Source organism: Hippichthys cyanospilos, chromosome 9 (genome assembly GCF_059441005.1).
Source record: "Hippichthys cyanospilos isolate Australia breed blue-spotted pipefish chromosome 9, RoL_Hcya_1.0, whole genome shotgun sequence".
Taxonomy (NCBI): domain Eukaryota; kingdom Metazoa; phylum Chordata; class Actinopteri; order Syngnathiformes; family Syngnathidae; genus Hippichthys; species Hippichthys cyanospilos.
Window position 1 is genome coordinate 19988639 of NC_142377.1, and position 17948 is coordinate 20006586.

At 40.5% G+C, this 17948-nt stretch overlaps 2 protein-coding genes across 8 annotated transcripts; both read left to right on the forward strand.

Moving 5' to 3' along the window:
• The first annotated feature begins 135 nt into the window (after positions 1–135).
• prr13 (proline rich 13) lies at positions 136–3015 on the forward strand. 3 transcript variants are annotated; one of them, XM_088422722.1, is made up of 5 exons: positions 136–212; positions 947–984; positions 1706–1749; positions 1838–2322; positions 2577–3015. In XM_088422722.1, exons 3-5 carry the CDS (start codon positions 1734–1736, stop codon positions 2625–2627), a joined length of 552 nt encoding a protein of 183 aa, XP_088278848.1. In that variant the 5' UTR covers positions 136–212; positions 947–984; positions 1706–1733; the 3' UTR covers positions 2628–3015. The 3 variants fall into 3 exon arrangements, with proteins under 3 accessions (XP_088278848.1, XP_088278847.1, XP_088278846.1); XM_088422721.1 differs by having other exon boundaries at positions 181–212; positions 899–984; XM_088422720.1 differs by lacking the exon at positions 136–212 and having other exon boundaries at positions 754–984.
• Positions 3016–4525: 1510 nt separating this feature from the next.
• Positions 4526–17871, forward strand: LOC148419367 (poly(rC)-binding protein 2). 5 transcript variants are annotated; one of them, XM_088422711.1, is made up of 13 exons: positions 4526–4763; positions 6378–6528; positions 7442–7465; positions 7540–7572; positions 7677–7793; positions 8616–8747; positions 8828–8956; positions 9473–9547; positions 9783–9824; positions 11006–11078; positions 11161–11213; positions 11283–11452; positions 13007–14800. In XM_088422711.1, exons 2-13 carry the CDS (start codon positions 6460–6462, stop codon positions 13413–13415), a joined length of 1326 nt encoding a protein of 441 aa, XP_088278837.1. In that variant the 5' UTR covers positions 4526–4763; positions 6378–6459; the 3' UTR covers positions 13416–14800. The 5 variants fall into 5 exon arrangements, with proteins under 5 accessions (XP_088278837.1, XP_088278838.1, XP_088278836.1 ...); XM_088422710.1 differs by having other exon boundaries at positions 4528–4763; positions 10979–11078; XM_088422714.1 differs by lacking the exon at positions 13007–14800 and adding an exon at positions 16907–17871 and having other exon boundaries at positions 4545–4763.
• The last annotated feature ends 77 nt before the right edge of the window (positions 17872–17948 follow it).

Genomic DNA, 17948 nt, shown 5'->3' on the forward strand with positions numbered 1-17948 from the left:
GACCATCCATCCATTTTCTGGAGCCGCTAATCGCTTTTTCTGTTCACTTGTTGCATTACATAAAAGTGAAGCCAAGTGCGTGTGAGTTTAAGGACTGGGCGAGGCTTTTTCTTGCGCATGTTCGTGTCTTTCCAGTTGTACCGAACCACGTGACTGCGCCTCCAATCCGGAAGACAAACTGTTGGAACGAGCCACCGACTCAACAAGCAAAGGTGAGTTTTGGAATAACTCCAGAGTTAAATACTTACTTCGAACAAACTGATGATATCATGTTACTTGTTTTTTTTTTTTTTTTTACTAAAATAAAATAGACGCTAAATTGATCACCGTCGTTTTAGTGTTGACACTTAAACTTTTAATGACGCGTCCTATATCTGTTGCGAAAACAATCCGTTAAAAAAAAGTCTTCGAGATTACCTGTCACTTTTATTTACCCGAACATTAGTATTGCACGTCGGCCTCACTTCTGAGGTTTTTTTGGTTCGAATCTTTGAGTGTGAATTTTTGATTTTATTTACTTGGGGGTTTACTCCCACTATCTTACACATTCCAGAAACGTGCATCATAGATTCTTTTGAAACGTGTTATTGTTGCTTTGTGTGTGTGTGTGTGTGTGTGTGTGTGTGTGTGTGTGTGTGCGTGCGTGCGTGTGTGTGTGTGTACCCTGCAATCGACTGGAAAGGTGGGTGTATCCCGCTTCCCTTTTTTAAATTCACCTGGCAGTCGAGGCTCTTCTGTTGTTTGTTGGTGAGTGTGCATGTGCCTTGCGATTTACTCCACTGGTGACCAGTCCAGGGTGGATCCCACTTCTCTTACTTTAAGTCAACTGGCATTGAAGACTGTAGTTTAAATTGTCCATAAGGTTGAATGTGAGTGTTTGTCTATTATATTCTTTGAGATTAATAACCAGTCATTTGTGGATCCTACTTCTCTCACCAAACGTCAGCTGGGATTGACGGCAACTCACCTGCAGTCTTAATCAAGGTAAAGCTCTCAAAAATAGGTGTATTTCTTCCCCTAATATAAATGTCTTTGTATTTTTTTTCCTCCATTAATGTGATGTTTTCTTTAGTTTATTATGTTGATATTGTTACAATTTTTGTTTAGGTGTTCCAACTGTTTTTTTTCATTGTTTAAAGTTATTACATCACCTGCATTACATGTGTAACTTTGCAACATGTTGAGGCAATACTTTGCAAACCCACTAACAAAGAAACAAAACAATCAAAAAAAACTTGTCATATGTAGACGATATTATTACAGTTACAGTTATTATGTACGGAGCCCCAAGGGAAAAAAAAACACCAGATAGTATCGCGTGCTCACCAGATAGTATACTCATGTAAAAATTTCACTTTTATTTACTTCATTGACAATACATCCATCTTCTTTATCCGTTTACCCTCACTAGGGTCACTGGCTAGCTGGTGCCTATCCCAGTAGTCTTCAAGCAGTTGGCAGGGGACACCACACACAGACACAAACAACCATTTAGACTCGTAATCAATTTTAAGGGCAATTTATATTGTCCGATACACCTACCATTCATTATTTTGAAACATTGGGAAGAGACCGGAGTGCCCGGAAAAGACCCACGCCAGCACAATGCAATAGAAAAACAATGGAAGTTTTTTGTGTTAGGTTGTTGTAGGATCTGCAATGAAATTAAATAACCTTTTGTTCTTTTTTTCAATTATTTTTCCAGAACGTTCAGTACCTCCTGAAGTGTAACCATGTGGCCAAATCAGGGTATACAGTACATACAAATGATATGTGTTTTGGAGGGTACCAAATAGTGGCAACAGTAAATATTTGAATTGATGTGTATCTATATCAGGTCCATCTAATCCAGCCTTCCCTCCTGGCTACAACCCTGCGTATCCCTCCATCCCCCCTGCTGGAGCTTTCCCCCAGCCCCCGCGTCAACACTACCCGCCCGTCCAGTACCCAGCGGGCGTTAACCCAGCCATAATACCCAACGCACCTCGGGGTGCCGTGCCATACGCGGGCATTCCGGGACCACACCCTTATCCCGTGGCGCCTGGCGGGTATCCGGTAGCCCCCGTCGGAGGCGTTCAAGCCGGTGTGTTCCCTCGCTCTCCAAAAGGCCACCACCATCAAAAAAAGGGCCACCATCACAATAAAGGCCATAACTACCACGGTGGGCTCAACCCATTCAATCCCTTAAGCGGGGCGGTAGGCGGGGGTCTAGCTGGCATGGCTTTGGGAATGGCCGGACATAAAGGCCACAAGAAGTTGAAGAAAGGGAAGAAGCTGAAGAAGGGACACAAGATGCACGGGCACCACAAACATGGCGGCAAGGTGAGACTGCCACCACTCTCACACCCTATTCTAAATGTCTAAAGGTCTAAATGTATGCATGGTTACAGTCACCTTTTCTTTGGTATTTTGGAAGCAGGCCCCCACCCTCCACGCACACACACACACACACACACACACACGTCTAGACTGTAGGACCTCTTTATTAGGAAGTGAATAATATACTGCAACTGTATATGAATTATTTCTTTCCCAATTAACCATGCATTAACATGTTTAATAATCTGTCCACACAGTCCTCCAGTAGCAGCAGCAGTAGCAGCAGCAGCAGCAGCGACTCTGACTGAGGCCATCATTCAATGTATATACTGCACTGAATGCCACCACACAACTAGAATGTGGAAAACGGCGAAAAGGCATTATCAGTTTGAAAGATTCTATGGGATTTCTGTGGGCTGTATGTACTGGTACCTCCATTATGGGATTTCTGTGGTCTGTATATACTGGTAACTCCATCTAAATGTAAAGGGGCAAACTAATAAAATATATTGAATACTGTATGAATGAATACTAAGGGTGCAAGCTCCTATTAATTTATGTGCTGTTTTGCATCTTTTAAGACATCTGTCTCTTGAACTGTTACCACTAATAAGTTATTGATTGTCATGTCACTGCATTTGAATATCATTGCTTGAAATTATGGTGATTTACTTTATTAAATGTACAAAAAAACTACATGGTGTTTGATTTGTGATGCGTATCTCACTCGTACATTTTTGCAGCAAGCTTTATTTTTGTCGTTAATTATACAATATTTTGTTTTTATTGATTAATTTGCCACTTTTCGTTATGCGCTGACAGTCTTAACATGATTTGTGTGTGTCTGTGTGTGTGTATATAAATGTGTATATACACATACACACACCATTATCTTGAAATAAGGCTGTTATTTGCACAAATACCTGGTATTGGTATTTCAAGATAATGGTACTCGTGACTGGAGCTGACACAACTATGGCCAGTATTTTACGACCAGAAATTAGAAGAATAGAAAACTGATAATTCCTTGCGGTTTTAAAGAAAAAATAGGTCTAGGTAAAGAAAAATATAGGTCTGTCTTTAAAATTACCTTTTTTTAAATTAAATTTTAGGTATAAAAACGACCAGTGGTTTTGGTACTTTGTATCGGTGACTGGTCAAGAATTGAGTACAGAAAGTGGTATCAAATGTCCCTTTTTTTTTTTTTTTTAATGCTGATAGCGAATATGTGAACTCACAACAACTCACAATGTTTTGTACAATTAGGCCTTAATATAGTTTTGCATCTCACAAATGAGTATACAATGTTCTCAAGTTGGTTGGTTATTTTTAGTATGAACACATGAATACTGCATTGTTGCTCTACTTTGCAGCTTTCAAACGATGATTCAATGTTTTTATATTCTATTTTTATGACTTGGACTAATGCATCCACTGGATGTCTCTCAGAAAAGAAGACTAGGACCAGCCTAGCTGCTTAAACAGCAAAAAGAGTAACTCAGACCAGCCAAGATTGACTTTTCTATGCCGGCATAGGGAAAAAAAAGCTTGGGCAAATGTAACTCGTGGGTCTTCCAACGCCAGTTTTCCACTTGCCCAGCCGTTCCCCCTGGCTTTTATTGAATAGAAGCATAGCAGATTACAAGACACAACAAAAGAGCCAGCCGGGCGCCACCGGCAGCTGGGCCAAGGTCCCGGCTCACACTTTCGTGCGTCAACAGTTCTATCTAAGGACAGGGTCAAGATGAACTAGGATTGCATAAATGGGTAACAATGAACTAAGAACATAATGATAACAACCTAATATATGATTCCCTTCACAATGTCCCAGAGCAACAAATCTCTCTCTCTCTCAAAATAAATAAATAAATATATATATATATATATATATATATATATATATATATATATATATATATATATATATATATATATATATATATATATATATATATATATATATATATATATATATATATATATATATATATTCTCAAACGAACGTGTGTTATTTTTTATTTTATATAAATGCAACCATCCATGTAAAGAATGGAAGAGGAGGTACAGCCTAATTTTTACTAATGTACATGAACGTTGGCAAAAGTTGGCCTAACACAATTATTGTTTGGGTTCTTTTGTTTTCATTTTCAAAAGCTACTCACTATGTTTTGTATTATCATCGTCCTTTGTTTTTTTTTTTGTCTTTTATTTGGGCGGTTCGCACGCAGAACGTGGGCTCGGCTTGGGTGAAAGGGGAAAGTTCGGAGGTCGCCATGTTGTTGTCTTTGTGTAAAGGAGTGGAGCTCGATCTCACATCACTCTTCCCTCTTCCCCCGAGTCCTCTCTAAACTCTTCCCCCCCGGGTTTCTACCCTCCCGAACCTCTCCCCTTCTACCCTCACAACCCCAACCCATCCCCCGGTCATCATCCAGCGCCTGAACCAGGTAAGTTCGGCTCTCGAGTTTGGTTGTTTATGTATCCCGTGTTGTTGTGGTCTCAAGAAGCGGAAAGAAATCGCGCTTAGCGTAGTTTAGCTTAGCATCATGCTAGTAGGCCGTGGCGGCCACGGTGAGTGCGCTGTTTAAAATTAGCTTTGTTAGCTTAGCCGGCCACCGGAAATGTCAAGCGTAGGGTTTTTATATCTCACGCGGCCCTTGTCGTACATCAACATTTATGAGTAACGTGTAGTTTAACGTACGGAACATCTAGTATGAAACCAAATTGTCGCTAGGTTGAGCAACATTCGTTGAGAAGCAGCATTGCTAACTAGCGTGCGCATGCTCCATTCATTTCCCCCTCCCAACCCCCCGCTCGACGGAGCCCTCAAAAGGCTAATTTTCTACATTAACTAATACTTTATTACAAAGAAAATGGTACTTAACCCATCTGGGAGCCCGGTAGGCTTTTTAGAAATTACGCCCGGATGTGTAAATGTGAATAAAAAGTGCTTTTTGTGGTTTGAGTGTTTGGAGGGGGGGGGGCATCGATTTGGTACGCTGCTAGATGACGAAATGGTTAGCCGTTAAGCGTTCTCGGTAGTGTGATCGTTTCCCCCCTTCTTTTCGCATCAAACTTTAAATTATCTTTGCACAAACTCGATTGCGCGTCTTAGGTTATTATTTATATGCCAAACAAAAATCGTTTGGAGGCGTTTTGGGGATTCGATTGACGTTAACATATGTTAAAACTGAGCCGCTTGAGCATTTCTTCGATATTCTAGAAATCCGGCTAAAGTTCGCTACTAGTCGCTCTTTGTCGTCACTCATAAGGGGCATTGAGCTCACTCGTTGAATGACTCTTACTAGTAAAGTGTTCACTAGTGTATGGCATTTGCCTGGGTGCTATATATTTAAACTTTGGTGTACAAACAGGACAAGTACACGTTACTAGCAGAAAACTAGAATGTCTAAATGATCTATTTTTACTCGTAATGGGTGAATATGGATACCAGGTGTCATGAAGGCTGCCGATTCTAAACCTCCACACTTAAAGGCAATTAAATTCGTCTTCGCCGGTAGTTGGCACCTTATTGCAACGCTTTGACACATCTGCGATGATCATATGTATCAGAGAGATGAAAAGGTGCCATTATGATTTTTTTTAAGTACTAGTTGTGTCAGCATTTGTTAGTGTTGTCTGCTCAAGAGTCAATACTCACACTGGTACTTTGTCTGGGGGAGGGGGGGGGGGGGGCGTATAATATAAATTTTTTGTATCAGGTTTTTTGTGTATTTACTAGCGTGCGTACTTTGTCCTAACTTCTAAGACAATTCAGCATACTGGTGAAGCGATTTTCTTATTATTGGGAATTTTAGCTCTACTAATATAGTTTTCGCTCCAGTCATGGGAAAAACACGTTTTGAGTACGCATTTTAATAGTGAGATACTAGTACATGGGCAAGTAGAACAACTTGTTTCTTTTGTCAATGACTAGTACCGATTTTGACTGACTTGAGTTTGAACTTTTTTTTTCTCTCTTTAGTTGGGCACTTGCTATACTTGATATTGAGCAGCTATCATTTAGCATTTTCATGTGTAACATTTTGCGATTCCTCCAGATCATCTCTGTGACCAAAGACCCCCTCCCCAACCCTGCCCCCCAAGTTCGGAACGGAAGACCCACACACTGCAGCTGCAGCTATGGACTCCGGTGTGATTGAAGGAGGGCTCAATGTCACCCTTACCATTAGGCTGCTCATGCACGGAAAGGTGAGGTGTCAGCACACCATGTAGTTTTTTAACTGAACCCCCCCACGGGCTGATGTGATAAGTCATGATAATGACCTTGTACAGTCGAGGTCAGCGTACAGCGGTGCTTTTCCAGTCCTTCTCAAATAGTGTGTGTGTGTATGTGCATGCATGTACGTGTGTGCACGTGCGTGTACGTGTCATGGGGATGCAGATGACCCCAAAGAACAGGCTTAAAAGCTAACATTTAGGCTTTAACTTGAACATTTGATGAAAGTTAATTATTATTGCTTTTTTTCTCTTGTTAATATTAAAAAGGATATAATTTTAGTCATATTTTTTTTAACAACCAATGATCTTATTTACTGTCACTGCAGCAAGTAGGGAGGCGGTGCAAAATGTTTTTTTCTTTCTTGTGGAAGAGGGTCCAAAAACTAATGGAGAAGTACTCTGCTATTTTAACAGTAACTAGGTACCTTTAGGTGTTGTGCAATTTAAAGACTGTTTATGTTATCCTGTACGGTACATGTCAATATTAACAGACCCTGACAGAGTTCCTCGCTCTCATTCTTCATCTTTATGCCACCAGTTCCACCTGGCAATTAGTTTAGCGGTGTGGTTTGTGAGTGCCACAAATAACCCTCCACCCCCAATGCTAACAACTTGGCCCAACATTTTACCTTTCGCCAACACTGCAGCTCTGCTTAGTTTTTTGGCTTTAACAAAGAAAGGCTTTTTTGTGGTGGCTGCACCTTGACATTGGTGACCATAAGTTGCCTTATCATCATGTCATGTAGATGTCTCTTGTGAACGGATTCATGCATCTTGAGATGTATAATTTTCATGTCTGGGAAATTTGATTCAGAGCTTTTACCATAAAAAACATGTCTCCCATATCTGATGAAATCTAATAGATATTGTATTGTCATTTCAGGAAGTTGGCAGCATAATTGGAAAAGTAAGGCTTCACAGAACACAATTAAATTCAAAGGTCTTTTTCTGGTTCTAAACTTTTTATGTCCTGCTTTTTAGAAAGGCGAGTCTGTTAAGAAGATGAGAGAAGAGGTGACTTCCCTGCATGTTCTTGCTTCCAAATAATCAAAATATCCCGCTTTTGTTAGCCACGTGTTTTTTCACATTTTTGCTTGTGATTTTTGTGCTCTGTGCAGAGCGGGGCACGCATCAACATCTCTGAGGGCAACTGTCCCGAGAGGATCATCACTCTAGCGGGGCCGACCACCGCCATCTTCAAAGCCTTCTCCATGATCATTGATAAACTGGAAGAGGTGGGGCTCCAGCTTTAAGAATGATGGATAGACTATCATAAATCTGTTTTTCAGCTATTACAGAATCAAGAATACATGCATTTATTGGAACAGTCTCAATGCGCGTCACCAAACAAAGTTCATTTTATTTATAGTGGTTACTTGACTTAACAATGCATGAACCTGGTTATTTATTTTTTCATGGTTGTCTGCCAAAAGTTATAAAGTATAAGCAAGACTCAGACAGACTGTAGTGAAGTAGAAAAAAATGGTCTGATTAAGGTAATGTAATACACTCCTCTGTGGCCGAGGAGAGTCATACTGTAGATGATAATTAACTTTCAACTCTGTTTAAAGGGCGAAATGGTTAAACAAATACAACATAAATTCATTCATAAGGAGTCAAGGGGTTCACAATACAGATTAAACTTTTTTTTTAATGATATGGTGCTATTTAGCGTTATTGAAAACAGGCTAAGAAAAAAAATGCTTGAAATGATTGTCCTTTCAGTGGGGAAAACTGATTTAATATACAGGTGAATGATTAGCTTAATCATAGAACAAATTAAACTGGTATTTCAAGCTGCCATCGTGTGGTGAAGTAATTTCCCCAACACAATACTGTTGTATAAATAGCAACAGGCGGATTTACACGTTATTCCGATCTAATGATTAATTTTGGAAGATTGGGTATTTGTTCTGTCACTGGCATAGATAATAAAGCGGATTTCCAGTGTCCCCTTGTCATTTGCACTGAATGGAACTGGGTGGGCCAGCCCATGAATGTTGGGACAAAATTATTTGTGAATCACTTTGCCTAAAAGGACCAAACTTTGTCTCCAGGACATCAGCAGTTCAATGACAAACAGCACAGCCACCAGCAAGCCCCCGGTGACACTCCGCATTGTAGTGCCCGCCAGCCAGTGCGGCTCCCTCATTGGCAAAGGTGGCTGCAAGATTAAAGAAATCCGAGAGGTGCGTGTGCCCATTTAGAAGAAAAACAAAAGCGCATGCCGCCCAAAATATCATTTCACTTCTCTTTGATTTGTTGATAGTCAACCAGTGCTCAGGTCCAAGTAGCAGGCGACATGCTGCCCAACTCCACGGAGCGCGCCATCAGCATTGCTGGCACACCCCAGTCCATCATCGAATGCGTCAAGCAGATCTGTGTGGTCATGCTTGAGGTAAGGACGGAATTCCACAAGAGAGGAGTTTCATTTTGCTTGAGTTAAAAAAAAAAATAAAGAAGTACTTACTGGTGACGCAGCATTAGGAATAACGTGTGTGTGTGTGTGTGAGGGGGTTATTTACTAATTGATTTGTTTTTGGGAATAGACATAACGGATTGAGTGTTTATTAAGGTCGAACTCCTATTTACATACAGTTTTATAATGATAGTAGCAATGTATTACTTTTTGTTCCAAACAAAGTAAGATGTTTATAAGGTGAGCTTTATTTGCATGAGTACATACATATATGGTATATAAATGAAACTGACAAAAGGGAGGGCATTTTTCAAGTAATTTTTTTTACCTGTAACTGAGCGGAACAAAGAAAGCTGATTTGTGTAACGCACGCTATGATAAATTGACAGCAGACCAAAATTTGAGGAAATATGCTAACAGCATGAGGTGTCATTGTAACATGATTTTTGCAGCATTTATTTGTGCTCATGCATGTCTTGCATGTCCCTTGTGCAGTCTCCACCGAAAGGCGTCACAATTCCCTACAGACCCAAACCTTCAGGATCCCCCGTCATCTTCGCAGGCGGACAGGTACACGCTATGCTCATTTGTCACTTAGATGTCGATGTGTTTGTGTCTTTATGCTTGAAAATAAGCTGCTACTCCTTCCGGCTTTCCTCCATTTCTCTTTCATGTTCCTCAAGCGGTTTTCTATGCAAGAAATGTGGAGACTTTGGACAAGACTTATTGTTGCTGATCTTTTTACTAGCTTTAGCCGGCATCCAACACAAGGCCTGTGAAAGTTGTATGTTCTCATTTGTTTCAGGCGTATGCGGTACAAGGACAGCACGCCATTCCACAGCCAGATGTAAGTGTCTATTCCGCCTGTGCGCCCCCCGCCCCCCACCACCTACCCCCATCTGCGGTGAACTACCCATTCCTTCTTCATGTCACCTCCCCCAAACACGGCTCAGCCGCCCGTCTTTACACTTTTGTTAGATGGAAATGATAATTGTTTGTAGATGTTGACATCGTTCATGTGTATTTTCCCAAATGGCCGCCGGTTCCTTGTAGATAAGTGTAGGTAATAATAACTTGTCAGGCATATGAAGTGGGACTGCAAAAAACTGACAAAGTGCATACATACACTTCTTAATTCTCGGGATCTCGTTCGGAAGCATTTGGTTTAAGGTCAAAAAAACAAATCTGTTCTCCAGCCCAATGTTAACATATCTCTTTTGGTACTTTGAAACATGAAATAGTTACCAATGAAACTAAAGTGCGGAACCTTTTCTTTCCTGAACAAGTCGTGGTCATTGCTTGAGTCACGTAACTAGAATTGACTGTCCAAAGTGGTCTAATGTGTGTCCAGTTTATGTCAGGGTTTGTCCAGAATCTCCACGGGTCCCTCGATGACCCATCTGCTGCTCTGTTGCTTGTTCTGTCCATTGCTCTTTTCAATAACCCCATGTTTCTTCCAACTTTATTCTCTTTTGCCTCCCTGGCTCAAACTTCCTTCCCACTTGTCATTGTCTTCAATATTTCTGAATAATGAGGGCATGTTGTTTGTTGGACACTGTAGTTATACCCACGTACAGACTGAGAGTCGTATTGAAATTTCTGCATTATTAAAGGCTGAATCTACACAGTTTGTCCAAGTGTGAAACTCAAGTTTAATGGTAGCGATTGTGTGACTTTTCCAATGTACATTTCTAGTAACACTTGCCATATGACAACGATTATACTGATAGAACACCTGAAACTGCAACCCTAGTTTGTTCTATTTTGAATTGTGGCTTGAACCTTGTTGTGCAAATTCAACTTTAGATGGTCATCCTGGATTCTGATTGACAACATCAGACTTTTTCTTTTGTACCCGGCTGAAATGAGCATCCTTTTCCTTCAAATGGGTTTTGTATGTTTTGAACTGCCTTTGATTTGTGTTTTTGTTTCCTTCCCCCTTTTCACTCCTTGTTTTCCCGCCACCCCTCCTCCTCCTCCTCTTCTCCCCCCCTCTCACAGTCTTCCTCTGCTGCTATCTCTCCACAGCTCACTAAGCTTCACCAGCTGGCTATGCAGCAGAGTCCCTTCCCCATTGCACACAGCAACCAGGGATTTACCGGTACGCGCCGTAAAATGGACATCTGAATTGCAACGTGCAGCAATTTTTTGTGTTCAATTGTTCTGTTTTTTTTTTGTTTTAGGAATCGACACTTCCGCTCAGACTAGTTCTAATGAGATGAAAATTCCAAACGAGGTAAACTTTAGTCCATAAACTTTCAGGGGAGTGTTTAAGTAGTTCTCACCTAAGCGCTTCCTCCTCCAGCTCATCGGTTGCATCATTGGCCGCCAGGGTGCTAAGATTAATGAGATCAGACAAATGTCGGGCGCCCAGATCAAGATCGCCAACCCAGTGGATGGCTCCACCGACCGACAAGTGACCATTACAGGCTCGCCTGCCAGCATCAGCTTGGCAGAGTACCTCATTAACGCAAGGTTAGTAAACACACCCACTTTCCAGTCATTTGATATATTAGCCACATTTCCACCAAGCAGTAAAATTCAGTTCGGTGTGGGAACATTTGGGACTAAAATTTCCTTTAATTGGGTTTCCGGTCCCAATTAACCGCGAAAAACTAGGGATCAATATACACACACACATACACATATGCAAATTGTGGTGTGTGGCAGGGACAGTTGAATAATTTACTGCCCCTTCACACACCGCAATTTGTATTTGATGTTAGGAAACACTTCTATGAGGGTAAAACAGGCCAAATAAGCCTTGAGGTTTTATGTGCATAGCACTTAAGGACAAAGTTGCCCAACTCAGAGGCTATCATATTCACGGTATTAGCTGTCGTTAAAAAATGTCGGTAGTGCCCTTGACCTTGCAGCAATAACAGCCAGCTGTCTCCCTGACTCCTCTGTAGAAACCCATGACCTCTCATGTTTGTTATGTGGTCAATTTTTTTTTTTTTTAGCACGATAGCTGCAATTATAGTAGCACTTCGCTAGTTTGCCTCCACATTTAACTTTGTAGAAGCTAAAATGATTGCACACATATGCTTTTAAATGAGGTTTTTGCATACCACATGGAAGTGCGTTGCTGTCATCCTTGTTTGTTTCGCTCTCTTTGCCTGCTGGCTTGTGTGCTTGCTTATATGTCTTGGAGCTGAGCTGTTTATTAAAGAATGCGAAAAAGAGAATGTCCAAAAATGTCCAAAACTTGAGAAACAGAACTATAGCATTTCTGAAAGGCAGAAATAATATATCAATGTAATAAAAATTTCCACTACCACTATAGCAAGTTGTAAAGAAAAAGAAAAAATACGCACTCAACATGCACTTGTGCAGACTGGCTAACAGCCAACCGCAGTTGTGAATGCCTGTCACTTGCCATGCCACCTTTTAAAGCCACACACATTCATTGTAACAGATTCTACATTCAAAGAAATATTAGGCTTCAGATACATTTTAATGTTGTATTTTTACCCTAGTTCTTGATAAATCAATGGAATAATCATTAGAAAGGTCCTGTTTAAAAAATCTTTTCTATCGTCTCCCCTATGCTGTTATTACATGACCATCTGCTGTGGGATCACAATGTGTCCAAGTGAACTGTGCCGCTTGGTGGAAATGCGGGATGCTGTTTTTATCATTATCTTGTGTGTGGTTCGCTCCAATGAAAAATAAATGTCAATTTTGAGTGAAACAATCCTCATATAGATGTTGCATATCGTATAGTTATATTGCAATATGAATAAAAGTAACTAGATAATTCAAATAAATGAAAAAAATGCAGGATTCGGGGTGACATGCGTTTCAGTGGAAAACAATGTACAAGCACGTAGCAGACGTCAGTTCTTGTTTGGCCCGTGGACTTGTTTAGGTCAACAGGACTCGCTTATGTTTTACGGCCCGCCCACCGAAAAGTTAATGAGAAAAAATCTTCCCTTTCCTCCGCCATTTGCCCTCCGACCAGCCTACCCTGTGACCCATCCCGACTGTGTTGTCCCTCTTTCTCTCTCCTTGTCTCTTTTTCTACAGTGTAGAGTCCTCTAAACCTCCTCCTCCTCCCTCCTCTTCCTCCTCTACCTCCACCTCCTCCTTGAACCCCGAACCGAGCAGCCCGTGTCCTTCCTCCACCTCTACTACTACTACTACCACTACTACTACTGCTACTACTACTAGCACCTCCTCTGCCTCCTCCTCCTGTGTGGTGCCCCCCTCAGCCTCCATCCCTCTGTCCTTGTTACCTCCTGGGCCTCCTCCTCCTCCTTCTTCCTCCTCCACCTCCTCCTCTGACCCCTCTCCTGCCTGTGTGTCCAGTCTCCTCACACTCAAGCCCCTGCCTCTGCTGGCCCTCCATGTTGTCAGCGGGGCCGCCAACCCCGAGTCCAAAATGGCCCCTGAGCTGGGCTCCAAGTCCAAGCGGCGACGTCTCTCCCCTTACTAACACTTCCACTTTATCTACACCTGCTTTGGCCACGTCTATACACACTCACACCACATCATGTTGCAAGATTCCTGGTAAGTTAACAGGACTTTTCCATGGGAAGATATGCTGGAGGATTTAGGAATCAACCGGAAATTGGGAATTATTTCACCCAACCCTTTTAAAACGAAAAAAAAATATCAACAGATGTTATTTATAAATATCCCATTTGGCAAACTAGAAATATCTTTCCTCAGACTTTTTTGCTCTCTCTTTTAGGCATTTGGCTCCTCAATGTCTTAAAGGGCTCCTTTTATGATATTATGATGAATTTCTACAGTAAAACGTTGCAGCTAATAAATGAAACGTTGCTGTTTACTTGGCCGACTTGGGACAAAATCTCCCCTCGACCCCGGCACCGAAACAGAACTAAAAGAAGTGGCTAAGGTTAGCGTGTCTTTACTCTCGAGCGGTCTGAGCGCTTGCGATGGTCATCGGACCTCTCGCAAGTAGTGTGTACTGTATCTGCTTGGGCGGTGGCGTTGCTCCCAGCGCAGAACACGAAGGAATGCTTCTAAATGCATCGCTGAAGGGACGTAACTTTGGGGTGCAGAGGGTGAAAAGTCAACATTGGAACATGGTTACAATCTCCAAAGAGTGTAACTCCCGCGGGTCCTTTAAATGTACTTATTATACCGTCCTCAAATATAATTTCCTCAGTTTACATTTTAGTTGCCTATTAAAAGCCAACTTTCTACCTGTGAATTCCATCAGTTCCCATGGAAGGTTTGACACTTTGACAATGACCAGAATCTTGCAACCTTACATGCACGCACACAGTTTGATGCCATATTTACTATATTGCCTGTCAAGTGTGATTATTATTACTATTCTAACAAAGTGACTTTTGCATGCAAAGCGGATGTGTCCGCCGAAGTCTTCTTTCTTTTTTTTTTTTGTTCCTCTGCGTGTGTAAGCTGCACTCAGGTAGCGGCTCTTTTTCTCGTAAAATGATGTCACGCTTGCACTAGTTTGATTTGTTTAGGCGTCACCGTGGTGATGGCAAGTACTTTTGTTTTCATGTACGTAAAGGAGTTTTAGTACGCGCTCAGGTATACACACCATGAAATTTTAAGTTGAGCTTAGATATTTTAGTGTCATGTTTCTATAAACCTGAGTTCCATCTTTTGAATTCACGTCTGTATTCCTCACTTGAGTCTACTGGCCACCATTGACAGCTCTTTATTTAGGGCTAGATGCACTCCAGACCTTTGTGTTGGTACACTAGATGGATTTCTTCGATTGACGGCATTTTTTGCTGACATCTGACTTCTAAAGTGCAACGCAATTCAGAGTGACTTCCAAATTGCTGTCATTACAAAACTAAATGTCCCTTCAGAAAATAATGCCTGTGTCTACTTCTCTTCCCTTTGGAAAAACATCAGAAATGTCAACGTGAATCCCGAGTTTCCTGCTCTTTCCATGTGTAAAGCTCACTTTGAGGTGTATTTGTGAGTTGAACTCTGGCTTTGTTGGGTGGACTCATTGACGTGCTGATGAATTAGGAAAAGTACTTTGTTTATGCAAAAAAAAAAAAGAAAAAAATGGCTGCTCCTTAATATGTCTAACTTGGAACCGAACCAGGATTTGACCAGTAATTCCGAATGGTAATCTTTTCTTTATTCTTTCATGACATAACTTAAAAAAAAAGATACAAAAATGTAGTTAGACCACTTTAGTTGTCAGCAACTGAAAAGTATTGAAAGCACTGTAAAAGGCCACAGTATAGAACTAAAGGAGAATCTCTTCAACTTTGGATGCAACTGTAGACACTCATTTTTCCGTAGATCCTGGACTTAGCGTGATTGTTTTGGGTAACATTTTAAACATTGCTGTACATAAAATGTGAAGGAAGTAAGCCACTGTCTATTTGAAACTACAATAAAGTAAAAGTGCTCACCTTTTGAAGGCACCTGGCGCATAATGAAAATGAGTAGTGTATAGTACAGTGCAGGTGTTGACCGCCAGGGGGCAGTATGATGCATGCAGATAACCACGTGGACATTTTATGAAAAACATTTGCTTTATCTTTACCATCTCACATTCAAAGTGGCATTACTTTACCCCCCCCCCCCCCCCTTTTTTTTTTAAATCGGATATCCGGTGGAACAGAGCTGACCCGCCCTCACTTGACCTGTACACGCTGTTAATAAAATAACAAACCAATACGAGATGCCATTTTGTTTTTACGCCATGTGGGTCAACATCTACGCACCCTCTCTCAAAATTGAGTCATCAAAAACTTTGTTTTGTCATTTCAACATATCTCATTACAAATAAAAAAAATCTTATTTCAATTAAAAAATATATAATTGATCCAAAATATACTGTACATTTGACAACACACCGATAATAAAGACAAATAGTTCTGCAGATTTGCACCAGTTAAGTTGTGCAAAGCATGTGCAGTGGAAACCAGCAACTAACACGCTTTCAAACATGATTGTGTAGTGTTAGAAATTAAATGCTGTTGTTTTTTTTTTAATATTTATATATATATATTTCACACTGGCTCTACGTCACCATTTTCTTCTCCAACATCTTTTAACATCATGCCGTACTTAGTGCATCTTTGCCTTCCAAACGTCATCAAAGAGCAAAAATGAACTTTTTAAAATTCATATATGTTTTAAAATCGCATAGACATCCCTGTCAGCCTCATGTCGAAAATAAAATGGAATTTTGTTGAGTTTTCTTGGACAAAGGAAAAAAAAATCCTTGATTCCACTTGCCCTTTACATTGGGGCTCTCCTTCCCCCAAAATGACACCATTCAATATCTTAACATACCTAGCACACCACTTTTCCATTTTATGTAAATGACTTAGGTTGTGAGTGACATTTTTTTTTTATTAATGAATGGATAGATGAAACCCATGGCCAGCACTCCTTAATATTAAGCCAATCAAGCACTGTAGTAGTGTAGTTTTGTAAATATACGCAAACTGTTATTTTGCCATCATGTTTTTGTGCATGTTTTCAATGACAGGAAGGACTGTGGAGATGTTTCAGATGCACTAAACAAAAACTATTAATATTGTGCAGATCAAACTTTTTTTTTGTTGCAAAAAGCTTGTTTTCTCCTTGTCCAAATTAGTTTAGTGTCCCTCAAATGAGCGATTTTCAAACAGTGATTACTAAAGAACTGAATAAGGTCGAATCTTCTTTTCCTGGTGAAAGAGTGAAATGCGGTCTTATGTTTACATGGACATAGCACACAATATTTTCTTGACCTTAAAAATCCGTCAAAATGCCGAAAATCGCTTGCCTTTTCGGCACTGAAAGAGTAGTTTTTTTTTTTTTTTTTTTTCTGTTTGAAACATTCACGTTTCTTACTTGTTTCACCCCGCAAAATCCGCCCTCATAATCGTGGACTTTTGGTGGTATAACACAGATCCCCATAATATTGGTCTCCTAGCATACATTGTGTGTTGTGTATTTGTTCCGCTCCAGGCTTTCGTCAGAGACCACCGGACTGGCGGCCAACTGATGAGACTCCCGGTCTGCACTACATCTCACCACCAACAACATCATCAACAACAAAAAGCTATATTACACCTATATAACACCTCTTCCTTCCTTTGTTAGCATCACTTCATCCACTGCCTACATGATTATTTATTTTTTTTCTTGTTTTAGTCCACCCCGGAACTAGGATTTTAATACCCCGGTTTTTTGGAGACGGGGTTTTAAATCAGTTTTTTTTTTTTTTTTAAAGATATAATGTCTTGATCCCTTTTTCCGCCTTCCATGTTTCAGTGCAGTCGCAGAGAAAGATAGAGATTTAGTTGTGTACAGCGTAGCTTTCTTTGGAAACAAAAAGACACAAATAAAGGATCAAAAAGAAGAATAGAGTCACTCTTTTATTCCCCTCCCCCCCCAAATGTATTTTGTTACACATCAGTGAGTAGCTATACACACAACACGGATAGTGTGCGTGCTCACTTGGTCACTGACGTGTGGTTCTGAGGCACGTTCCCTTTTGTTGTCATTCCCCTCTTTGGGATCAGGTTTTAGTTTTGCTAGGCTGGGAGGTGTTTCTGTCAGGGTTTTTTTTTTTGTTTGAGAGGGAAAGCTTTTTTTTGTTGTACAAACTGCTATATAGTTAAAGACATAATGTTGGAATATTTGTTTTAAATGGAAGAAGTATTTTTTTTAACTACCAAAGGACAGATGGGAGGGACACTCAACATGTGCGCTATTCAGAAGAAAAAAAAAAAAATGAAGGCAAACGAGACGTTGTGAGCTAACACTAGTTTCCCGCTCTTTGCTTTGCTCACTTATTGATTTTTATGGTTATTATTTGCTGGAAAAAAAGACATTTGTGCACGTTTTTCTTTTTCTGAGACTGTAGATCTTGGGTGCCACAAATTTGTTAAAAAAACATTTAAATAAAAATGTGAAATGCTCTAAACAGACGCCGTTTCGGCTTGTTGTCCTTTGTAATCAACACCAATTATGAAATTTTATAAATACACTATATACATAAACAGGG